At 50.6% G+C, this 25,190-nt stretch overlaps 1 protein-coding gene across 2 annotated transcripts; it reads left to right on the top strand.

Annotated features, from left to right (window-relative positions):
• The first annotated feature begins 14,812 nt into the window (after window positions 1-14,812).
• COX4I2 (cytochrome c oxidase subunit 4I2) lies at window positions 14,813-23,995 on the top strand. 2 transcript variants are annotated; one of them, XM_082644962.1, is made up of 7 exons: window positions 14,813-14,826; window positions 16,030-16,066; window positions 17,575-17,610; window positions 18,668-18,749; window positions 20,535-20,699; window positions 21,496-21,627; window positions 23,760-23,995. In XM_082644962.1, the coding sequence occupies exons 4-7, from the start codon at window positions 18,668-18,670 to the stop codon at window positions 23,894-23,896; spliced, it is 516 nt and encodes a 171-aa protein (XP_082501088.1). In that variant the 5' UTR covers window positions 14,813-14,826; window positions 16,030-16,066; window positions 17,575-17,610; the 3' UTR covers window positions 23,897-23,995. The 2 variants fall into 2 exon arrangements, with proteins under 2 accessions (XP_082501088.1, XP_082501089.1); XM_082644963.1 differs by lacking the exons at window positions 14,813-14,826; window positions 16,030-16,066 and having other exon boundaries at window positions 17,510-17,610; window positions 21,496-21,597.
• Window positions 23,996-25,190: the final 1,195 nt, after the last annotated feature.

Genomic DNA, 25,190 nt, shown 5'->3' with positions numbered 1-25,190 from the left:
CACAATTTTTGCAACTCATGTTTTGGCATTTCTTAATTTTAAAAAATCTAACGAGAGCCTTGAAAGATGGAAATGGCCCAGGCTCTCTCTTCCTCTAAGAGGTCGTGGGCCAGGTCCAATGTGACCTGGTTCTGAGAAGACAGGTCCCACAGTGGGGCACAGGTCTTGAACCAGGTAGTGACCAACCAAACTGTGGACACGTCTGCTTGGGTCCTGGTGGCTAGGGATCATTAGGCCCTGACCTCTGGATGCACATGCCCCCTCCACAGAGGTCAAGGGGGTTTCATGCGCAAACACCAACCTTACACCTGCCAATTTGAGTCACCCAGACCTCAAAGTGCCCCTGGAGCTGCCTCCCCGCCCCCCAACATTGCCTCCTGAGCCTAAGACTCAGGGGTAAAACCTTTCCTCACACCATCTACTCTTATTGAGTCCCAGGGACTGCACACAGGGAGGGCTCCCGGCTGTCCAGGTCACACACTGCAAGGCTTTCCATTGACAGTTGGGCCTGGGAGTCCAGCCTGACTGCCAGAGGGAAAGGTGAGTCATGGCCCAGCCAGGGTCCCGGCGCTTTCCCGGAAAGGGAAGGGAACGGAAGAGAGGAAATCAAAAGGCCTGGAGGCGCACAAGGCGGTGGGGCGTTCTTATCTTCCCGGGACCCGCCCTGGCTGGCGCTTCCTGCCCCAACTCTTGCAAAATGGATTTCCCAGCGCTGCCCCCAAGAGGGGCACCGCGGGCCGTACAGGGTTGCATCAGGGCCTTGTGCAAGGCATAGCTGGCGGGGAGGGCGATGCTGCAGGCCAAGAGGGGGCAAGGGAAGGGGGACTCGGCTTCTAGGTCCAGTGCCACTTCTGATTGGCACTTGCCACTTCCCTGGCCTTCAGCATCCTCAGCTTTAAAATAGGTGTTACAGCCACTGTTCTGAGGTTTCAGTGACATCATCCCCGTCCCATCCACTCCTCAAGCCTCACCCAAGCCAGGCCATTGTCATCTCTACCTGGAAAACTGTACCAGCCCCAACTGGTTCATTCAACAAACATGTTGGCCCTTGAACAATGTGGTTTTGACCTGCACGGAGTCCACTTATAAACGGATTTTTTTCAATAGTAAACACTACAGCAGGGGTCCCCAACACCCGGGCCGCAGACCGGTACCTGTCCTGGGCCTGTTAGGAACCGGGCCGCTCAGCAGGAGGTGAGCGGCGGGCGAGCCAGCGAAGCTTCATCTGCAGCTCCCCACGCTCGCATTACCGCCTGAACCATCCCCCCGCCCCTCCCCGGTCCGTGGAAGAATTGTCTTCCACGAAACCGGTCCCTGGTGCCGAAAATGTTGGGGACCGCTGCACTACAGGACTACAAGATCCGGGGGTGGCTGAAACCGCCGATGCAGAACCACGGATGCGGAATCCCCGGTAAGGAGAGCTGAGTATAAACTACACGAGGATTTTCACTGCGTCGGGTCCCTAACCCACGCGTTGTTCAAGGGTCAACGGTAGTTACAAAGTTTCTACCTGTGCTAGGAGCGGGTTGCAGGAGCTAAGAATTTAGATAAAAATCCTTGCCCTATTGGAATTTACGTTCCTAGTGGAAGAAGACAGACAGTAAATAAATATGCATAAGCATAATCAGAGGTGGATTCACCCTGAAATGACTGAAGCTTACATTTCAAGTCTTCACATCTGGAAGGAGTCCTAGCAATGAGTTATGTGGGGTTTTGTTTGTTTGTTTGCTTTGTATGGGTGTATTTTTGTAAAATTTGCAAGATGTTGTGCCTAGATTGCAAAAATCTAGGCCCACAAAACCTAGATTCTCTCCTGTATATGCAGAGGGCGTGCAACAGGATCCAAGCTTGAAGGCAAAGCTGCTGGAGGCGGAGCAGAATCATGTCTACTCGGTTGTTCATGTTTTCAGCTTGAGACCCCGATCTCTGAGCGGCAGAGAAGCGCTGGGTGGATCAGCGCGCTCCAGAACAGCTGAACTCACTCAGCTCACAGCAAACCTGGGCGCCCTGCCCGCTCCGCCCTTTCTCGGACCACTGGCCCCCCCTTGCCGGGAAGACCCGGAACTGCGCCAGCGCCGGCGAGAAACCAGGCCTGGTTCCCGAGGGCGGCGAAGGTTGGTGCCTTGGCGGCCTCTGGCGGCCTCTCTGGGAACTGCAGCCAGAGCTGTGATTTCTGTGTCTGGTATGTGACTGTGTGTCTGTGTACATGTACACAGCAGGCCACGAATCCAGAAATCTCCACCCAGCTCCTGCTCTGATCAGGGCCTTAGTTACTCTTTCCCCCATTCTTTCATACTCTTCCTTCTTCCTTGCTGTATGACAGCCCCTCTGAGCCCCATTACCTCATCCACAAGAGGAGGAGATCTTAGGCAAATTCTTGAAATTTTTTAAATTGTGAAATGTATTATACATACAAAAGGGTACATATCACGAATGCATACAGTTTAAAGACAATAATAAAATAAACACTTAAGTATCAGCCACTCTGCTTAAGAAATAGAATATTAAATCTTTCGGTGCCCCTCTGGATAAAATCCCCACTCTCCCTGTAAAGACATTACCACTATTCAGAACTCTGTGTTATTTAATCATTTATTTCTTTTATTTTTTTCCACATACGTACCAGCATACATCCTTAAATAATCTATTGCTTGGGGCTTCCCTGGTGGCGCAGTGGTTGAGAGTCCGCCTGCCGAGGCAGGGGACACGGGTTCGTGCCCCGGTCCGGGAGGATCCCACATGCCGCGGAGCGGCTGGGCCCGTGAGCCATGGCCGCTGAGCCTGCGCGTCCGGAGCCTGTGCTCCGCAAAGGGAGAGGCCACAACAGTGAGAGGCCTGCGTACTGCAAAACAACAACAGCAACAACAAAAACTATTGCTTAATTTTACCTGGTTTTGTCTCTTATAGAATCATACTAAAAAATAAATAAATAGAATCATACTGTGTGTAGTTTTCTGACACTCGTTTTTCTCATGCAATATGAATTACACTAGAGCCATCCACAATGATGTGTGTAGCCTTAGTTCACTCACTTTTCACTGCGTGTAGTATTCTATAATGTGATTTTTTTTTTTTTTTTTTTTTTTGGCCGTGCTGCTTCTCATGCAGGATCTTAGTTCCCCAACCAGGGATCGAACCCACAACCCCTGCAGTGGAAGCGGGGAGTCTTAATCACTGGACTGCCAAGGAAGTCCCTATAATGTGATTTATTTACCCAATCCTCTGTTGCTGGACCTTCGGGTTGTTGCATTGTTTTTGCTGTTATCAGCAGGGCTGCTCTGAATGTCCTTGTGCATATCTCCCAGTGAAGATGTGTGTGAAGGAGTGAGATGGCTGCATCACAGGGCATACACAGTTTAAATGTTACTAGGTTGGACTGGAGTCTATTCTGATTAAACAGAGGAGTCAGAACTGGGAAGTCCCTTACATACCACTTAACCCAACACACTCACTGTAGAGATAAGAAAAGGAAAACGCAGAGAAGTTAAGTGGCTTGCCCAGAGTCCCCAGCCTTGACCTCCCCATTTTGAGGATTAGCAAGACTATTTTATCGTTAAAATTGTCTTCTGGGCTGGTTTTAGAATTCTGGACAAAGTAGAAACAAGGACACTCCTTGGAAAGCATGCCACGGACACACACACACATACACACACACATTCACTCCATCTCCAAGTCCTGTCAATTCTAACCCCCTAAATGTATCCCAAATGCACACATTTCTGCCCATCCCCCTGGCTTCCATTACCTCGCACCTGGACATTGCAGTAGCCTCCTCATTGGTCTCCCTGCTTCTAGCATTGTCCCCCCCCCCACATTCTCCACATGGCAGCCAGAGGGATCTTTCTAAAATGTAGGCAGAACATGTCACTTGCCTGCTTAAGAGTCTCCTGCACCTTCCAGTTGATCTTAGAATACAATCCTAATTCTGTACCACAGCTCACAAGGCACAGTAAGGCCTGGCTCCTGCCTGTGTCCTCCCACTCACCTGCACTCACCTCACTGCTCTCCTGTCACTTTGGTCACTTTCCAATTACTCTTCCCTGACTGGGAGGCCTTTGCATGTGCTGTGCCTGTTGCCTGAAATTCTATGCCCCACAAATATTCTTGTCACTCAGGTCTCAGCCCAAATGTTCCATCAGAAGGGTCTTCCTGACCATAACATCTCCTTTCTTTAAAAAAAAAAAATATTTATTTGTTTATTTGGCTGTGCCAGGTCTTAAGTTGCAGCATGCATGCGGGATCTAGTTCCCTGACCAGGGATCGAACGCAGGCCCCCTGCATTGGGAGCACAGAGTCTTAACCACTGGACCACCAGGGAAGTCCCACCAACTCCCTTCTTTCTTTCTTTTTTTTTGGCCGCTCCTCTTGTGGGATCTTTGTTCCCCGACCAGGAACTGAACCCGGGCTCTTGGCAGTGAAAGCGCAGAGTCCTAACCACTGGACCACCAGGGAATTCCCACCATCTCCTTTCATTCCCTGCCTTTCACCCTGTTTTCTGTTTCTTTCCTAGCACCATTCACATCTGTAATTGTCCTTGCGGAAATCTGCTTAACCTCTCCGGACTCATTGCACTTAGAACAACTCATTATCCTTGTGGCAGTTTTTTTAAATGGCCACAATTATTCCTTCCATTGAAAGGTGGGTCTATGTCCCCTCCCTGTGAACCTGGATGGGTTTCTGTGACTGCTTTGACCAATAGTTTACAGCAATCGATGCTACATGACTTCCAAGGCTAGATTAGGAAAGGGCATTCAGCCTCCGTCTGGTTTTCCTGGGGCACTCACTCTGGAGGAAGCAGCAGCCAGGTAAGCCTGCCATGAGACCATCCTGCTGGCAAGGCCATGGGCAGGCACTCCCGATGACACTGCCAGCTGAGCTCAGCCATCCAGTCATTCAAGTCTACATGAAGCTATCTTGGATCCTCTGGACTAACCCATCTGTCAGCTGAATCCTACTGAGTGACCACAGTTGATGCCACAGGGAGCAGAAGAATTGCCCAACCAAGTCCTTCCTGAATTCCTGATCCATAGAATCTGTGAGGTATAATAAAATGGCTGTTGTCTTTTAAGACACAAAGTTTTGGAGTAATTGTTACCAAACAATATAAAACCAAAACAATCTTGTGTGTTTGTTCCCTTGTTTATTGTGACTCCTTTCTCTAGGACGGGGGCTCCATGGGCTGCTTTGTTCTCTGCTGTATGACCTCTGTCCAGCACAAAGCCTGGCATACAATTGGTGCTCAGTAAATACTTGTTGAATGAAAGACAGCGTGGATGAATAGAGGTACTCACACTATACTCCGCTCCAGCTCCATTCACCCTGCTGGATGGGGTTTTGGGGACAATCCTGCAGATACCTTGGCATTGGGAAGAGGGGCACCCAAGTTCATGCCATCCCCTGGCAGCCCAGTCCCTAGCTCTGGAAGTGGGTACTGAGAGTTGCTTTGATCACCAAAGCCCACTGGGGCATCAGGGCCCCTCCAGTAAGTGCCCACCTGCCATGACCTCTCTTCTATGGTCCAGCCTCTGGGCTTTGCATAAGTTCCTTCCAATGATGTTTTTCAAGTCTCCTTTATCTGAAGTCACTTCCTCCAGAAAGCTGGTCCAGTTTGGGAACTTTCCCAGGCTCTTTACCTGACCTCCAGAAACAAGTCCCCTCAACTGCTTCTTTTTTTTTTTTTTTAATAATTACTTAGTTTTTTGGTTGTGCCAGGTCTTAGTTGTGGCACATGGGCTCCTTAGTTGTGGCATACGATCTCTTAGTTGCGGCATGCATGTGGGATCTAGTTCCCTGACCAAGGATCGAAACCAGACCCCCTGAATTGGGAGCGTAGAGTCTTATCCACTGCGCCATGATGGAAGTCCCTCAACTGCTTCTTGATCACAGACAATTCCAGGGATTTCTCTAAGATCATTCCTGCTCAGTGCCTGCAGAACACCTCTTTGCCCTATACTGTTATCTCCCAACAAGGACACACAGCCCTCTCTCCTGCAGTTCAGTCCCCTGACAAGGACTGCCCCATCCCAAGATACATATGTGTCAAGCCCTCTGCTAGGTGTTTTGCTGCCAGTATCTCATTTCAACACCTCCACAACCCAGTGAGGTCAGATTCATAATTATCTCACTTTATAAATAAGAAAGCTGAGGTTCCAAGAGGAAAAATAAGTTCCAGGTACATGGCTGTCAAGTAATCTTCTGGGATCCAATTCATCATCGTCATCATTATGACTGTAATTTCTTAAAGTACTGACTGTAAAGGTAACAATCCACTAAAGGACGCTAAATTCATTGGGTCAGACTTTAAGCAGAAACAGGATATTTTCACAGTTTCAAAGTATCCCACTTAATGTATTTTAAAATTACAAAGAGTAAAATATTAATTTTAATATCAATCCAGCAGACACCACCCTTAACAAGGGATCAAGGTGACATCACCAGTTATACATATCAACCTCATGAAGTCTTGGGCATACATCACTTCTGTGGTGTTTTCCCCCAAAACTGCGTAACCTCAATTTGATCATAAGAAAACCTACGACAAACCCAAATTGACGGACAGTCTACAAAAGAGCTGGCTAGTATTCTTCAAATGTGTCAAGATCATGAAAAAGATGGAAGGACAGAGGAACTGTCCAAATTGGAGGGGACTAAGGAGACATGACAACCGAATGTGATGTGGGATCCTTCCTGGACTGGATCCCAGAACAGAAAAAGGACATTAATAGGCAAACTGATGAAACCCAACTAACTTCTGTTGTTAGAACTTTAGTTAATAGTAATATCCAAGGTTAATTTCTTAGTTCTGATAAGGGTTCTATCATTATGTAAGATGTTGGCAAAAGGGAAAGCTGGGCATAGGACATACAGGAACTCTGTACTAGTTTTGCAACTTCTGTAAGTCTAAAATTACCTCAAAAGAAAGAAAAAACATTAAAATAAAAAAGAGAGAGAATGAAGGCTAAGCTAGAGTAAGCCTCCTACAGCCCAACTCTCTCACTGGTTACAGCTAAAAACCCTGGACAAATACAAAAAGCAACTACTTAAGAAAGCCATGCTCTGGTGGCACAGTGGTTAAGAATCTGCCTGCCAATGCAGGGAGACACAGGTTCGAGTCCTGGTCCAGGAGGATGCCACATGCTGCGGAGCAACAAAGCCCGTGCGCCACAACTGCTGAGCCCACGTGCCTACAGCCTGTGCTCCACAACAAGAGAAGCCACTGCAATGAGAAGCCTGTGCACCGTAACGAAGAGTAGACCCCGCTCACCGCAACTAGAGAAAGCCAGCGTGCAGCAACAAAGACCCAACACAGCCAAAAATAAATAAATAAATAAATAAGAAAGAACACTGTAAAGTAAATAATAGAGAGCAGATTGGAGTGAAAAGTCAAAATATGAAGAACAACCCACACAGCAGTAGTGAGTTTCCTGGTAGATGTTCTTCCTGTATCTTCTTACTTAGACCCAGGGTACTCTGAGTTCAGGAAACTGCACACCCGACATGAGCAGCAAAAACTCCCATAGAGAAGCCCAACATTCTGGCCAGAGAACGGGGAAAATAGACCTCCGGAAGCTGGAGAGTGTGAGGAATTCCTTGGTATTATTATTTTTATTTAATTTAAAATATATATATTTATTTGTTTTATTTATTTATTTTTGGCTGTGTTGGGTCTTTGTTGCGGTATGCAGGCTTCTCATTGCGGTGGCTTCTCTTGCTGCAAAGCATGGGCTCTAGGGATGTGGGCTTCAGTAGTTGCAGAACACGGGCTCAGTAGTTGCAGAACGCAGGCTCAATAGTTGTGGCTCGCAGGCTCTAGAGCTCAGGCTCAGTAGTTGTGGCGCACGGTCTTAGTTGCTCTGTGGCATATGGGATCTTCCCAGACCAGGGCTTGAACCCGTGTCCTCTGCATTGGCAGGAGGATTCTTAACCACTGTGCCACCAGGGAAGCCCTCCTTGTTATTATCTTTATTTAATCTTTGCTCTCAGCCCCAGTCTGCTCTGCAGTTCCCAAAGTCGTTGAGAGAAAAGTCTTGAGAAAACCCACCTGCTGGAGAAAAGAACTTGGAAAAGGGACCCCTGAGTGTAAATACTGTGGGGAGAATCCTCAGTTTTCTGTCTTTTCTCTTGCTGCTTTGCCCCATGGGCAGGCCCAGTGGTGACAGTGCTGGTGGTTAGAACTCTGAGAGAACATATTTCAGACCAGAGGACCAGAAAAAACGGGCCTGTAGAGCCAGATAATGTAGATAAAATCCTGGAGCAGAGAGAATGGATGAAGGAAACCCTCTAATTCTGTGTATGAACCAACACAAGTCCTGGGCTCAACCGTAAGCTGAGCCTGTATGGAAGACACCCCAAGAAGGTGAGCAAAGTTTTGAGTACTGACACCATGTAAACCACTGCCCATATCCCAGACTAACCCCTGCACCAGGCAGACCCAAACCACATAGCAAAGCTTTGAAAGTAAAACTGATTAGAATCACTGCCTGCAGCCGGTGACATAGAACATGAAGTCTGCACCTAACCAGGTTTGCCTGCTACTAAAAAAGAACAAATTTCCAGAGGCTTTTTAACAGTACCCAGAGTCTCAGAAGATAATATTGAAACTGTCCAGGATACAATAAAAAGTGACTCAATAAGGAACATCCAACCAATTCTCAAAGCAAAAGACAATAGATGCAAACCATGAAAAGACCCAGATGTTGGAATTGTCAGACAAAGACTTCAATGCAGCTATTATAACAGTACGCTGTGAGGGAAAGATGGATGCTTTACAATGAATGCGAAAACAGACATTCTCAGCAGAGAAATAGAAGCCATAAAAAAAGAGCCAAAAAACAGGCGGTGTTGGTCAAAAGGTACAAAGCCTCAGTAATACAAAACAAACAAGTTCTGGACATCTGCACAGCACAGGGCCTGCAGTTAGTATTGTATTGTATGTATACTTAAAAACTTGCTGGGTGTGATGAATTGGGAGATTGGGATTGACATATATACACTAATATGTATAAAATGGATAACTAATAAGAACCTGCTGTATAAAAAATAAATAAAATTAAATTTAAATTTTTTAAAAATGTTTTACAGAATAAAAAGAAAAAACCTTGCTGGGAGGGCAGATCTTTTGTTAATTACTCTCACCACAAAAAGGAAATCAATATTTTTAAAGGCGGGGGCAGGAGGAAACTTTTGGAGGTCATGGATAAATTTATGGCCTTGATTATTGTGGTGAAATTTTCAGTAGTGTATACTTACCTTCAAACTCATCAAGTTGTATACATTAAATATCTGTAGCTTTCTCTATATCAATTATACCTTAATAAAATGATTTAAAAAAGAATCACTGGGGGCTTCCCTGGTGGCGCAGTGGTTGAGAGTCCGCCTGCCGATGCAGGGGACGCGTGTTCGTGCCCCGGTCCAGGAAGATCCCACATGCCGCGGAGCGGCTGGGCCCGTGAGCCATGGCCGCTGAGCCCGCGCGTCCGGAGCCTGTGCTCCGCAACGGGAGAGGCCACAACAGTGAGAGGCCCACGTACCGCAAAAAAAAAAAAAAAAAAAAAAAAGAATCACTGAATTATACTAAGAAAAAACAAATGACCAAATGACAGTTTTAGAACTTAAGAAACACAATATCTCAGATCTTAAAAATTCACAGGATGGTCTCAATAGCAAAGGGAGATGACAAAGAAAAGACTCAGTAAACCTGAAGCTAGATCAATAGGAGTGATCCAATCTAAAGAAGAGAGAGAGAAAATATTTTAAAAACTGAACAGAGACTTAGGGACATGTGGGAAAATATCAAAAGATTTAATATGCACGTCATTGGAGTCCCTTAAAGGTGCAGAAAAAGAATTTTTTAAAATGATGACTGAAATTTTCCCAAGTTTGGTGAAAAACTTAAGTTTACAGATTCAAGAAACCCAGCAAACTCCAAACAGGATAAACTCAAAGGCAACCCACGTTCACACATCTCATAATCAAACTAAAAACCACCAATAAGGAAAAAACAATCTTGAAAGCAGCCAGGAAAAAAAAAAAGAACCAAAAGCCAAAAACACTTTACATTTAGGGGGCCATGGAGGCCAGAAGATAGTGGAACAGCATCTTTAAAGTGCTGCAGGTTGGGACTTCCCTCGTGGCACAGTGGTTAAGAATCTGCCTGCCAATGCGGGGGACACAGGTTCGGGCCCTGGTCCGGCAAGATCCCACATGCCCCGGAGCAACTAAGCCCGTGTGCCACAACTACTGAGCCTGTGCTCTAGAGCCTGTGAGCCACAACTACTGAGCCCATGCACCTAGAGCCCGTGCTTCACAACAAGAGAAGCCACCGCAGTGAGAAGCCCATGCACCGCAACGAAGAGTAGCCCCTGCTCACCACAACTAGAGAAAGCCCACGTGCAGCAACGAAGACCCAACGCAGCCAAAAATAAATAAATAAATAAATAAATAAATAAATAGATAAATAAAAATACAGTGCTGCAAGGGACTTCCCTGGCAGTCCAGTGGTTAAGACTTCGTACTTCCACTGCAGGGGGCATGGGTTCGATCCCTGGTTGGGGAGCTAAGATCCCACATGCCATGCAACACAGCCAAAATAAATAAATAATAACAATAATAATTAAAAAATAAAGTCCTGCAAGAAAAGAACTGTCGGGAGGGAGACGCAAGAGGGAAGAGATATGGGAACAGATGTATATGTATAACTGATTCACTTTGTTATAACGCAGAAACTAACACACCATTGTGAAGCAATTATACTCCAATAAAGTTGTAAAAAAATAAAATAAAATATAAATAAAGGCAAAAAAAAAAAGAACTGTCAACAACTCTACATCTAGCAAAAATATCCTTCAGGAATGAAAGTAAAATAAAGACATTCTCAATGAAGGAAACTAAGAGAATTTATCATCTGTGGGCCTGCTCTAAAAGAAAGTTAAAGGAAGTTCTTCAGGCTAAAGGGGTATGACCCCAGAGATAAACTTGGGAGTTTAGGAATAAATAAAGAGCAACAAGAGGGTAAAAATATGAATAATTATAATAGATTATATTTCTCCTGTCAAGTTCTTTAAAATATATATGACTTGAGAGCAAAAATCCTAACATTTTTTGGGGTATTTCAATGAATGTAGATGTAATACATATATGATAACTATTATAAAGGGGAAAAGGTAAAGGCACCTTTAAGTTTTTTTTTTTTTTTTTTTTTTTTTCTTTTTGCAGTACGCGGGCCTCTCACTGTTGTGGCCTCTCCCGTTGCGGAGCACAGGCTCCAGACGCGCAGGCTCAGCGGCCATGGCTCATGGGCCCAGCCGCTCCGTGGCATGTGGGATCTTCCCGGACCGGGGCACGAAACCGTGTCCCCTGAATCAGCAGGCGAACTCCCAACCACTGCGCCACCAGGGAAGCCCGCACCTTTATGGTTTTAATGCATCTATCTTTTACTTGAGGTGTAAAGTATGAACACTAAATAGACTGTCAAACGTTAAGTATGTATATTGTAATCCCTAGAGAAACACAGAACCTACAAAAAATTAATACAAAGATATACAGCCAAAAAGCCAATAAGTAAATTAAAATGGAAGCGTAAGAATAACCAAATAATCCATTGCACAGCTATATCTCACTTCATCCCAGTCTGGAAGCAGAGGGACATGAGTGAGCAGGCTTGATGGGTAGAGCATGCAGGAAAAGTGAGCCTGTGGGTTTTTATGTGTGCAATTTTGGACTGATTAGAGAGGGTACTTTCCACAGGGGTCAAGGAAAGCCTCTCTGAGGAGATGATATTGAGTTGAAATTGGGAGGACAATGGTGGGGTTTGGGGTGTCAATACTTAATACCCTCTTTCTTGCCCAAGTTCTGAAACAACTGAGTCAAATGAGGAGTCAGATATATTGAATCCAAATAACATTTTGTTACCATTCCAGTTACTACTGCTGCATAACAAGCCACCTGAAAACTTAGTGTGTAAAACAGCTGTCTGATGTTAATGGATACTGTTGGTTGGGAATTCAGAAAGGGCACAGCAGAGATGTTCCATAATGTCTAGGATCTTAGCTGGGAAGACTCGATGGCTGAGGTGGACTTGATGGCTAGGGGCTGGGATCGTCTGGAGATGTACACGGCTAGAAGTTGAGGCTGGGTGTAGGCTGGCACCTCAGCTGGGCTGTGGCCAGAGCACCTACATATGACATGGGCTAGTTTGGCTTCCTCACGGCATGGTGGCTGGGTTATAAGAGAGAGCATCCCAAGAGAGTCCATGGCATTTTATGATCCAACTTTGGAAGTCATCACTTTTACCATGTTCTATGATTAAAGCTGTCACAAAGGTGCACTCAATTTCAAGGAATGGGGACATAGATGCCACCATTTGATGACAGGAGTGTCAAGGTCACATTGTAAAGAGAACGTGTGGAATAGGAGATATTGTTAAGGCCACAATAACTGATAAACTTGTTTGTAGACCAGAGTTTAAGTCTGCGGGTGAAAAGTGAGGTGTGTTGCTCCAGTAAAGCCTTTCTCATGGAAACACGCCAGTGGGAATAAATGAGTCTTGTTCTTGAGAGAAGAACATTTCAGTAGAGGGAGTAGTTACAAAGGCCCTGCCATGGGCAAGAGTGGAGTGTATTCCAAGATCTGAAAGGCAGCATGGCTGGGGCATGGTGGGAAAGGAGGAGAGGTTGATGGGGGAGATGCATTTGCTGAGTTTGGCAGGAGGGACCTTAAATATCGGCTAAGGAGTTTGCTGGGAGGCCAGTGGGTGCTAAGGAAGTCTGAAGGATGCCATGAAGCTGTCCCCACAAGGGCCAGAGTCACATCAGGGGGCACTATCCCCATGCCCATGAGGCAGTTGAGTTTGAGAAGACAAGGCTTTGGGACTTGGCCAGGGTCCCTCACGCCCTGCCTTGTGCACCCTCGGTTTGTCCTGTGGTGCAGAAGGCCCTGGGAGATCAGGAACAGAAGCTGCAGACCATTCCGTGTGGAGCCCCAGTGCGGTATCTGAAGGGACCAGTGCCTGCCCCAGAGTTAGTTTGACCCCCTGCGCCCCCAGGATCCCACGGCCACAGCCCTTCGCCAAGTTGGACTATTCTCTTGGTGGTCAGAGCAGAGCATTGGGCTAGACCTCAAGGCAATGCCCACACTGCCCAGAGCTCCATCCATAGCCTGGCTGATACGTCACTGCTGTGGGCACCTCTAGGAGAAGCTCCGCTTAGACCATCGCATTCACCCTCCTGGTCCCCAAGCAGAGTTTGGGTGTGACTGGCATTATAGAAACGTGGAAAGGAGGCCATGCAGGCAGCCACGAAGAGGGGCTGAAACCAGCAGAGGATAGAGCTGGGACTAGAATCCTAGATGTGGGCCTCCCAAGCGCTCAGTTTCACGGCCCCTGATAACCAGGGGGTCCTTTGATGTCGTTTGTATACATCTGCCCAGGTCGGAGGTGGTGCTGATGAGGACCCGGACCCCAGGCCCGGGATGCCAATGCAGCAAGTTCTGTCGAAGCCCCACCCCCGCGCCCCTTCTGGCTCGAGGCGAGTTCGGATACCGGCCGCCGCTTCGTGCCCTTCCTGAGGTCAGAGCGTGACGGCTTCACGGTCCTGCTCCGCTCGGGGAACGTCTTCGCCTCCTCTGCCTCTGCGGTCGCCTGCAACGTGGGGGCTCCGGCTTGCACCCTCACTGACCACGTGGTGGGGGCGGGGCCTGAGCGGGTTGGAGGGGGCGGGGCCCTGGGGACGGACAGGGAGGGCCTGCGTCGGACAAGAGCAGGTGCTGGCCTGAGGGGAGTGACAGAATGGGCAGGGCCTCGGGGAGGATCTAGGGAAAGGGAGGTGTGCCCTGCGGGGGCGGGGCTTGCTGACAGGGTTGGGGCTCGGCTGGGGCGTGCTGTGGCGAGCAGGCTGACAGTAAGGGCAGGGCTCGGGAGTGGGCGGCACCACAGAATGACTGAAAGAGCAAGGCTGGAGCCAGGGCGAGGGTCTAGCGAGTCTTGCGAAGGCAGTGCGGGAAGGACTAACTGGGCAAGGGGCCGGCCGGGGGCTGAGCGATTGAGGAGGAGCCTCAGGGTACGGGCGGGGCCGGCGGGCGGGCTCAGCTAGGCGAGCTGGGCGAGGACAGGGATAACTGACGGGGACCGGGGTAGGGCTGGAGATGGTGGAACGGTAGACTACTAACTAGGTAGAGTCCAGAGGTGCGGGCACAATGAGTGTGCAAGGGGCCAGGGAAGGATGACTGGCAGCTCGAGGACGGGGAAGGAGGGAGGAGACGAGGGACGTAGGTGAGTAGAGTGAGGCAGGTGGCGGGGCCTAGAATAACGGATGCCTGTGGAGGGGGGCCAAGAGGCCATGAGTGACAGCCAGAGGGGTCGGCCTCAAACGTCTCCCCTGCAACTCTGGGAGGAATCCCTCTTCCGGCTGAACAACGCTGGCTTCGCTCACTTCGTGCCCCAGGTGTGGTGGTGCAGAGATAACAGACCTGCCGGAAGGAGGTTTCCATCTTCCAGGCCACCACCGGTCCCGTCGCGTCCCAATGAAATCCATCCGAGGGCGTCCACCTGCTCTTGATCGCGTCACGGGATCGTTCCTAGGGCCGGGAAACCCGCCACTAGCGACCGCCCCCATGGTAGCCCTGGTTCGGCGTCGGTTCTGAGCCGGCCCTCCTGTCCAAGTTGCAGAAGCCCTTTCTGGACTGGTCCCTGCTGGATCTGCGGGTCTTCGCACGACGTCCTCCGAGCCTGCGCTGCCGTCCGGGCACCTTCATGCTGGCGCTGCCCGTCGCCCCGAAGGACGCAGTGTCCCGGAATCACAGTGTCCCTGCTGGGAGTCAGCTTTCCAGCTGGTGGGGGGGATCGGGCTCTGCTCTGCCCTGACCACGCCCCCTCTGTTTACCGGCCCCTCCCTCCGCCCAACTGGCCCCATCCCCTTAGTGCCTCGGTTGCCCTGCTCTTCCCTGGCCCACTCTTACACGCGGTCCCCGCCCCTAAGGATAAGCCCCGCCTACTCCTACCTTCCAGTCTCCGACTACCCTATATCTCCTCCCCAGTCCCTGCACTTCTTGGCCTCGCCCCCTCCTATCCCAGGCGTCCTCCCCACGTTCAAATGTCTCCAGGGGTTCCCCAGGGGCTGGGGATACGGGTCCGCAACGCTTTGTCCAACACCTCTTCCTACTTTCGGCTTTGTGTCCTCCATGAGGCCTAGCTCTTCCTCAGTATCTCCTCTGGGCTGGGAGGCCAGAGGTGGGTCCTGCATGAAGCCTGAATAGGAGGGGAGGGGGTCGTACCAGCAGGATGCTGAGATTGTGGCTCAGGTCTTTGTGTCTGAGCAGAAACTCAGGGCCTGCCTGAATCTGATCAAGTGAGAGAGAGCTGCTCCTTTCTGTATGGGTTCCTACTGGGGGGTTGGAGCCACAGGGCTGCCTGAAAGGGACAGATCCCTCTCACCTCCTATTCCTGCTGTTCCTGAAATCTCAGCCTTCATTCACATGTAGGGCCCCTTGCCGCTGGAGCCCACCTTGGTTCCCAGGGAAGACTCCTACTCCTCGGCCCCGGGACACCTGAGTGACCTGCTTTATGGGAGAGTCTGACTATTTCCAGGTTCCAGACCTCCAGACGCTGCTGGGCATCGCCCTCTAGGCAGTGGTGCTGCCCTATATCAACCTTGAGCCGCCGTGGAGTCTGCCATCACCCCATCACCCTCAGCCCTGGGGCCGGCTTCCCAAACAGATGTTCCTTGTCACAGCACTGCTCCACATCTGGAGCCTGGCGTTCCCACAGAGATGGGGGTGGGAGACGGTAGAGAAGAACAGAGGGTCAAGTTCTCCAGGGTCAAGTTCTCCCTTGGGAGGCCCTTGTAATGGATGGGGAAACTGAGGCCCAGAAATGGAGCCACTTAGTCACGAGTGTGGCAGCAGTGAAGCCTACACGTTTGCCACCCACCCCAGTGCAGCCAGCACCCACCTGCCCCTGGAAAGGTCTGACAAGGCTCAAGGTGTGTCCTCCCCAGGTTGCCTGAAGGAGGGCCTTACCTCATCTTCTGTCCTTAGGGCTAATCTTCAGGACACCCTGGACAGCATCCAAGAGGTAGGGTGGTCCTCTTTTTGTTCTCTCAAATCTGGAATTCCCTTGATCACGGGGAAGGGGGAGGAGCAGCCCCCAGGAGTAAGCATGGCCAGTCCTGGGAGCTGGGGTCTCTTGGACATCCAGGAGACTCCCACACTGCCTTCTCACCTCCCAGAATGGAGGTGACATGCATCCTGCCCACTCTACGGTCTCTCTAGCACCTCCCCCTGAGTCCCTGCTCTTCAAGACTCATCTGCTTCCAGGGCACTAAGCCCCTTCCTCCAGGCACTGGCTAGAGTGGGTCTCTATGGTTTCACTGGGCTACAGGAACCCTGATGGGTGGGTGGGTGCTCGGCACACCTCAGGGGACCAGAGCTTGCAGACCTAGAAAGTTCTGGCCCCAGGCCACGAAAGAATTCACAGCCTTCACCCATCAGTCCAGAATCAGTATTCTAACAATTCCAAGCCATATTTACTGAATGCATGTTCTGCTCCATTTAACCACATCACTCCCCTACTTACCTTTTTTGGCTTCCCAGCTTTAAAATAAAATCCAAGATCCACACCGTGGCTTATGAGGCCCTGCTTGGTACTCCAGCCTCTCTCCAGCTTTCTCCTTTGCCCATTACACTCTGGCCAAGATGGCCTCTCTCTCTGTGAACACACCTGTGTTTTTCTGCCTCTGGGCCTTTGCACAGGCCTCTCTCTGCTTGGAATTGGATTGTAAGCCCTAAAATGGCAGGGACCGTGTTTGGTTTTGTTTGTCTCTAAATCCCCAAGCATTTAACCTGTTAAACAATAGACAATAATGCCAGCTGTAATAGGTCTTAATAAATAGTTCTTGAATAAATGTGCCTGATGCACATTTTTCTATTGACATATTTAATCTTTATAACAATCATGTAAGGTAAGAGATATCATTAGCTCTCTTTTTCAGAAAACAGAAACTCAGGGAGGTTTGGCCATTTGTTGAAGGTCACACAGCTAAGATTTGAACCCAGGGGGAGGATTTTTTCACCTGTCATTGAATATGAGGGCATTCGTGCCAGGTGGTACACCACAGGCCAGCTCCCAGATTCTAGATGCTTGTAGCTTCCTGGAGCAGGAAGGCATGGGGTCTGGGCTGGAAAGTTGCCAAGACTTGGGTCCTCAAAAGCCCTAAGAGAGCATTGCAGGTGGAAGAAACAGCGGTGAGCAAAGGTGTGAAGGCAGGAAGATCCAGCTCCTGGGACAACCGGACTCCCAGGCCTGGGCCAGCCCAGGACACACAGCCAGCTGGTCCCAGGGCTGCATCAGCTGGGGGTCTCCAGAGGCAGGATCCCGGTGGGCAGGGAAATTGAGGCGGGGAGTCATTGCGCAGCCCCTCTCCCCAGTCTGTGGCTGGGAGCCCCCAGGGATGCGGGCTGGGCTCTCACAGGCAGGACGTTCCCACGCGGGGGCGGTCCTGGGAAAGGCTGTGGGGCGGGCCCGGAGGCGGGCGTCAGCGCTCCGGTCCCTCTTCAGCCTGTTCTCTGTTACTTGCTCCGCAGACCCCGGTCGCGCTCTGGCTTCTGCTGAACCGCACGGTAAGTGAGTGGGTGGGGAGAGCCCCGGCTGCCCAAACCCAGGCCGGTGGGAGACGCGGCTGGGACTTCGGCTTTTACCACCCGTGGGGGCGCTGCTATAGAGGAAGATGGGGGAGCGGGGGGGCGGCTACTGGCAGCTCAGAGTTGAGGGGAACTTTCCTCCGTCCCCATATGGGGAGGCATCTCTTTCCTCAAATGTAGATTACTCCTTCCCTCCCCATAGGTGGGGCTCTCAACCACTTATCACTGATGGGGAGCCCTTCCTTTCCAGATGTGCGGCCCCTTCCCACTTTCCATATATGGTACACCCCTCCCTGTCTCTAATGATTGGGTGCCTCTCTTTCCTTAGATGTGGGGCCTCTTTCAATTTCCAGAAGTGGGATACCCCCTTCTTCTCCCCACATGTGTACCTCTCTTCCTCCCTCTGCCCCAGTTTGGTCCTTGTCCTCCTCTAAGTCCCCTCCTCGCCCCCCTGGGATGCCAGACCCTGAGATTTCCCTGGGGATGGGGGGTTGGGCTCGCCTGTCTCCCTCTCCCACCAGGTCCAGCAGAACAGGCTTTCCAGGCACGTAGGCAGCCAATTATGGGGGAAGGGGTGGGGGCCAAACCATCTGCAGGAGACCTTGGCAGATGGCCCTGTAGCGAGGAGAGTTATCCCAGGACCTGCTCCCTCCCTACCTGGACTCCCACCCTGTTTCCTCTAGAGGACAAACAGCTGAGAGAGGTTTCCCAACCTAGCCACCCTGAGCTGGGGCTGGAACCAGAACCCAGGCTCCCAGACCCAAACTGTTCAGGTCCTGCCTTAAGAGTTAGGCCTCCTCCCACTTCTCAGATGGTAAACTGAGGTCCCAGGAGGGGGCTCCAAATGTCTAGGATGCCCATCAACCCCCATAGGTATATCATACAAAATTAGAAGGAGCAGGAGGTGACCTTGAAATCCTGGGGACCAGTCCCCCAGCCACTACACCTGTGAAAAAGCGGTTCCTCTGTCTGGATCCTGAGGGGAAGAGCAGAGGGCAGAGGGCAGGACTCATCCACACCCGCCCCCCCGCCCCAGATGTCCTTTAGAGCTGCCTGGAGCTTGGTGCTGAGGAAAGGAGGACTTGGAATGCGAGGGATCCACAGCCCAGGAGGCACTGGTAAGACCTGGACACCCACCCCGCCCTGACCCTTGCCTAACTGCAAGGCCAGGGGCAAGGGTCCTGTCTGCAGGCTGCCCCTGATCCCTTTCATGCTGCCCTGGGCCTGCCCCAAACCATTTCCCATGATCCTACCCCTTGGTCCAGGGCCACATTCTTCCAGGAAATAGAGACAGCCGTCCCCTCCTCCCAAGCGTTCTCAGGGTCTGACCCCCATATCTCAGGCCCCTAAGGCCTTTCTGTCCTGAGGCTGAGGGTACTGATAGAACTTTGGACCACCTTTCCAGACCCTTGTGTCCATGCTGGTCAGAAGAAAGAGGCCTGAAGTAGGAGAGACTTCAGCCAGATAGAAGGGCCTTCCTGACCCTCTGGAGAATAAAAGCAGATAACATTTATTGAGCCCTTACTATGTACCCTGAGCTGTGATAAACTTTTTGCAGAGATTAACATATTTAGACTTCACAGCAGCCACATGAAGTGGATGCTATGCTGTTATCTCCATTTCTCAGATAAACAAACAGGTCCAGAGGCAGGACTCTTTGCCCAAAGCAGTTCCCATGCTATTTGGGCAAGGTGGTACCAATGCCCTCCTTGAGGGCATCTCTGGTGACAATAAACAGAAGAAGCTTTACTGAGACCCTTCTAGAACCCAGTCTTGTTCTGGACACTCACATGGAGCCCTTGAGGGCTTAGCCATCAGGGAAAGCTTCCAAGAATGGAAGCCAGAGGTAAAACCAACCTCTGTCTATCAGTGTAATTTATGGAGCATCTACTGTGTGCCAGGCACTGTGCTAAGCCTTTTGAGTGCATTATCTTGAAGCTTCCACAACAGTGTGAGGTAGGATCTTTTACTCTCCCCACTTTCCAGATGAGGACATTGAACACAGTGAGGTAAAAGGGGCTTGTCAGAGCTGGGCCGGGGTGGAACTGGGGTTCCACAACTCCAAAGCTGTGCCCTTGACCACTCATTAAAAGCATAAGGATATAGTGAGTGGCCCGCGCACCGCGATGAAGAGCAGCCCCCGCTTGCCACAACTAGAGAAAGCCCTCGCACTGAAACCAAGACCCAACACAGCAAAAATAAATAAATTAATTAATAAACTACCCCCAACATCTTCTAAAAAAAAAAAAAAAAAAAAGCATAGGTGGGGCTTCCCCGGTGGCACAGTGGTTGAGAGTCTGCCTGTCGATGCAGGGGACACGGCTTTGTGCCCTGGTTTGGGAGGATAATACATGCTGTGGAGTGGTTGGGCCCATGAGCCATGGCCACTGAGCCTGCGCGTCCGGAGCCTGTGCTCTGCAACGGGAGAGGCCGCAACAGTGAGAGGCCCGCGTACCACCAAAAAAAAAAAAAGCAAAAAAAGCATAGGGATAGTGCTTTACAGTTTGTAGGGCAGTTTCCCATCTGCCATCTCAGGTTCATCACACTGAACCTTTCTCTACCCATTGCCTTTGCCTGATGTGCCCTCCTCACCCCAGATCTTCCTAGAGGACACAGGATTTGAAGCCAGAGGGGCTGAATTGCAGCCCTGGCCCGGCTCCCTTTTGCTCTGTGAATTTCGGCAAGTCCCTTAGCTACTCAGTTTCTTCCTCTGTAAGATAAAGAGAACAATATCACAGGTCTCAGAGTGATGCCGAGCCAATGAGTCAACTCGCCCGAAGGCCTTAGCATGGCTCCTGGCACACAGTAAGTGCTCAATACGTGCCACCCTCTTTGTTAATATTATGGTTAGTGCCAGGACGTCCCAGGGGCAGCCTGAACTCAGTTCCCCCCTGTGCCCGCAGCCCACAGCAAGGAGAAGATGCCCCCCTACACCAACTACCATGCCCAGCGCTCCTACCCCATGCCCGAAGAGCCCTTCTGCACGGAGCTCAACGCAGAGCAGCAGGCCCTGAAGGAGAAGGAGAAGGGCAGCTGGACGCAGCTGAGCCACGCTGAGAAGGTGGCCCGTAGGTCTCAGGGTGGGGCTGGGGGCGACTTTGCAAAGAAGAGCCTGGCCTGTCACAGAGCAGTGGGCAGGGAGAGCCCCCAGCCAAGACAGCCAGAACCACCCAAAGACTCGAATGCATACCTGAGGGGTGAAATTCATTCCTTTGTTCATTCATTGAACTGTTTGTGCACAGCCTGAGGCTAGGCGATGCTGGGGACACAGAAGTGAATCCCCCTGAGGGTTCCTGCCCTCAGGGTGCTCCCAGTCCTGTGGGGGAACCAACACAAACCCAGATAGCTGTAATACAGGATATGCGGCTGGGTGAGGTGTGTTCAGGGGGCTGTGAGAACCCAAAGGAGAGAGAAAGGTTGAATTCTGGTGGGCCTTCCAGAGGAGGGTTGTTCCAGTTGGCTTTGGCTGGTGAGGAGGAGGGGCTGCCAGGTAGTAGGAACAGCATGGGGAAGGATATAGGAGCTGGAGAGCGTGGAGGGTCCTGGGCATCACTGAGTGGTGTGGGGAGATGGAGCAGAAAGAGGCAGGTGAGGTGGGTGGGAGAGCAGGGGCCTGGCCCTGGGAAGCAGGAAGGATGTGTGACCCCAAGTGCTGCCCACCAGAAGTGCCCCTGGGAGCCAGCTTTGCCATCAGCTCCTGGCCATGCTTTGCACATCCTAGATGCTCAATAAGAATTTGCTGAATGGACAGCATCTGCTGCAGGGAGGGGGAGGCTGGAGGTCCCTGAGGCCAAGAGTTGGCCCAGGGCCCTCAGAATGGATGCACCTGAGGCCCCTCTTCCCCCACCCCTCACCTGCCTCCAGTGTACCGGCTCCAGTTCCATGAGACCTTTTCAGAGATGAACCGTCGCTCCAACGAGTGGAAGACAGTGATGGGCTGTGTCTTCTTCTTCTTTGGATTCACAGGTCTGCTGATTTGGTGGCAGCGGGTCTATGGTGAGTGGCAGCGTCTCACCTGGCCGCAGCCCTCGGCCATTCCCTTGTGGCCACAGCCACCAGCCAAGCTTTGATAAGGGAACTATGCTGGCACTCATCAGAAGAGTTTTGAAAAGTCCCCCAAAGAGGTGTATGGGGAAGGGCTGAGCACGGCTGCCTGGGTTGGAATGTAGGGACCCTACCTCTCTGGGCCTCAATTCTCTCATCTGTAAAATGGGAATAATAGTGCCCACATCTCAGGGTTCTTGTGAGGATTTAATTAGAAAATTGTTGCCTAGTGCCTGGCACATAGTTATGAATGATGTTGTTACTGATTACTGTTATTAACCATGAACTTTTCAGTATACTGTTTTGGCTACTGTAACAAAGAGTCTCCAATGTACAAGCTTAAACAAGATAGAAGTCTTTTTCCTCTCTCACAAAAAAGGCCAGGGGGAGTATGGGGATTCCACAATATCAGACTCCTTTTGTCTAGTTGCTCTGCCATCCTTAACATGCAGCTTCCTTCTTGACATACAAAATGGCTGCTCCAGCTCCAGCCATAAAGCCTACATTCTAGCCAACAAGAGGGAAAGGGAGGACACACTCTCTCTAAGGTCCAGAAGTTGCACCACCACTTCTGCTCACATCCTATTGGTTAGAAGTGATCATATGACCATGCATAGCCACAAGGGAAGCTGGGAAATATAGTCTTTAGCTGAGTGGTCATGTACCCAACTGACCATTTATTACTACAGAAGAGTGATTCTCAAAGTGGGGTCTCTGGACCAACAGCTTCACTTGGGAACTTGTTAGAAATGCAAATTCTCAGCCCCACTCTGGATCTACTGAGTCAGACACTCTGAGGCTGGAGCCCAGCAATCTATGTTTTAATATCCCTCTGGGTGATTCTGATGCGCACTCAGGTTTGAGAAGCACTGCTCTGGAAGTAGAGGGGAGGATGTTGGGGATGAGGTGGCAGTCTCTGCCTCAATTGACTTCACCTCCAGGGGCCTCACTTTGTTTCTTCTTCTGTAAAAGTGTGATGGGAATTTCTACCTTGCATGAGGATGAAATGAGAGAACCTTTGGGAAAAATTCTATTCTAGCCCAATGTTTGGTACTAATCGGTACCCATAAAGATCCTTCCCTTCTTTCACACCCATTGGAATAGAAAGTACCAGGGTGGCTTCCCTGGTGGCGCAGTGGTTGAGTCCGCCTGCTGATGCAGGGGACATGGGTTCGTGCCCCGGTCCGGGAAGATCCCACATGCCGCGAAGTGGCTGGGCCCGTGAGCCATGGCCGCTGAGCCTGTGCGTCCGGAGCCTGTGCCCCGCAACGGGAGAGGCCACATCAGTGAGAGGCCTGTGAACTGCAAAAAAAAAAAAGAAAAAGAAAGTGCCAGGGACAAAGGTCAGGCAGGTTAACATGGCCTCAGGGGCAGATGGCTGGGAGGCCTGGCCCCCAGGCCTTTCTTGGTCCACACATCAAGGCACCTAAAATGCCTCCGTGAGTTTACCCTTTGGGTCCCCATCGCTTTAAAGTGAACACCCCTATCCTACCTCCCACTCCCAACCCCTTCAGGAAGCAGAAGAAACTATCTCATCCTGGACCCTTCCCAATAAGTGGGAGCAAACTCAGCAATTATAGTTATAGTAGCTATCATGTATTAGGGGTTTTCATATCTTCCCTCATTCTGCCAATTGCATTATAAATACCAACACATTCAATCCCCACAACCCTAGTGGACAGGACCTGTTTTTGACAGGTAAGGAAACTGGGGCTCAGAGATGAAGTGACTTGTTCAAGGTCACACAGCAAGGGAGTGGTGGAGCTGGGATTTGGACCCAGAAAGACTTCAAACCAGTGCTCCTCTTACCCTTGGGTCACATAGTAGGTGAGGAAACTGAGGCTCAGAAAGGGGAAGGACCTTGGCCCAGTTCCCACACCAAGTCTAAGACAGAGCGGGGATCATAACTCAGAGGTCCCCAGAGTGCAGCTTTAGTGGGGAGCCTGGTGGGGGATGGACAGGGTGGCAAGGGGTCCTCATGCAGGGCGCCCTGACCTTGTGCCTGGAGACCCTGACTCAGCGGGAGGGGGTGGGCCTGGCAGGGTCCTGCACGACCCTGTCCCTACCCGGTTCCTTCCCTGCAGTGTTCCCTAAGAAACCCATCACCCTGATGGATGAGTGGAAGGCCCAGCAGCTCCAGCGCATCCTGGACATGAAGGGCAACCCTGTGCAAGGCCTGGCCTCCCGGTGGGACTATGAGAGGAAGGAGTGGAAGAAGTGACGTGGCATCCCAGCTGCTCGCGCTGCAGCCCTGCCCCGGCCCGGAGCCTATGGAGGCCCCTCCCCGCTACTTAACCCCAATAAAGCTGGCCTGCTCTCATCTGCCTTTAGTCTCCGCCGCAGCCTCTACCTGCCATAAAGCCTACATTATACCTAAAATTGGGCAGGACAGTAAGTGAGAGGCAGTAAGCCACTTTCCAGGGCCCCACTTATCAGGGAGGGCTTCCTGGAGGAGTAGAGGTTGGGGTTGAGCCTTAAATGATCGGTGGGATTAGGAAAGGCAGGAAGGAGAGGGAAGGCATTCCAGGTGGAGGGAATGGCTTGAGCAAAGGTAAGGACACTCCTATATTCAGTCAACTAACAAATACTTACTGAGTATCTGCTGTGTGCCACGTACTAATCTAGGGGCTGAGGATGCAGCAGTGAACAAGACACACAAAGTGTCTGGCCTCAAGGAGGAGGTGTTTTTTTACGTGTGTGTGTGTGTGTGTGTGTGTGTGTGTGTGTGTAGGGGGGGAGACAGAAAAAGGAATAAGTAAGTATAATATACAGTATGTTACACAGTAATCAGGCTATGAAGGAACAAAACAGAGCAGGATAAACGGACAGAGCTAAAAGGGGTTTGGAGGTGGTAGGTGAAGCCTCTTAGAAGAGGTGGCATATGAGAAGACAAAACAGCAAGTGCAAAGATCCTGAGACAGGATTTTAGTTTGTCAGTTTGTGGGATGTGGAACATCAAGGAGGCCACAGTGACTGGAGTAGAATGACTTGGAGAATAGTAGGAAGGTGTGTGTTGTGGGAGAGGGTTGGTCTTGGGGCAGAAAGCAGATTATATAGGAATACACACACACATACCCCAGAACCAAGAAGAGAAGCCTCCTTTCCTCTTGGCATGTCTCCTCCAGCTCCCTCTACTGGAGAAGTTTAGCATCTCACTGTAAAGGGGGCGGTGCCCAGAGTCCTGCTCATTATCTTAGAGCAGGCACTGAGGGGTCAATTTGGGCTGGAAGGGCAATACATTGATAACCGGCACAGCATCTTTGAGAAAGTCTTGGCCAGGCCAATGGGGAGCCTTAGAGCAAAAAAAGCCCATTAGATGAGTCCTGTGTTGGGCAAAATTGACCCATCCCTAGAGGCCCACTGTGCTCAGTCCTCTGTAGTCCTTGGTTTCCTAGGGGGGCTGTGGCCTTGGCATGAACACTGCAGCAGCTCTGAAAGTGCAGCAGCTGGAGGTGGTCATACACCTCTCCTCTTCATAGAAGGTCCTCTTGAAGAGACATCTGAGTGGCACACCT

Source organism: Mesoplodon mirus (assembly GCF_964341445.2).
Source record: "Mesoplodon mirus genome assembly, chromosome: 15".
NCBI classification, from domain to species: Eukaryota; Metazoa; Chordata; class Mammalia; order Artiodactyla; family Ziphiidae; genus Mesoplodon; species Mesoplodon mirus.
The sequence above is the reverse complement of the archived record's forward strand: the minus strand, read 5'-3'. Positions and strand labels throughout refer to the sequence as shown.

Excerpts from the sequence above, each read along its gene's own strand:
- COX4I2 (XM_082644962.1), top strand. The coding sequence starts at position 18,668 with ATGTCCTTTAGAGCTGCCTGGAGCTTGGTGCTGAGGAAAGGAGGACTT. Across the intron at positions 18,750-20,534 it reads CCACAGCCCAGGAGGCACTG|CCCACAGCAAGGAGAAGATG; the intron begins GTAAGACCTGGA and ends CTGTGCCCGCAG. Across the intron at positions 20,700-21,495 it reads CCACGCTGAGAAGGTGGCCC|TGTACCGGCTCCAGTTCCAT; the intron begins GTAGGTCTCAGG and ends ACCTGCCTCCAG.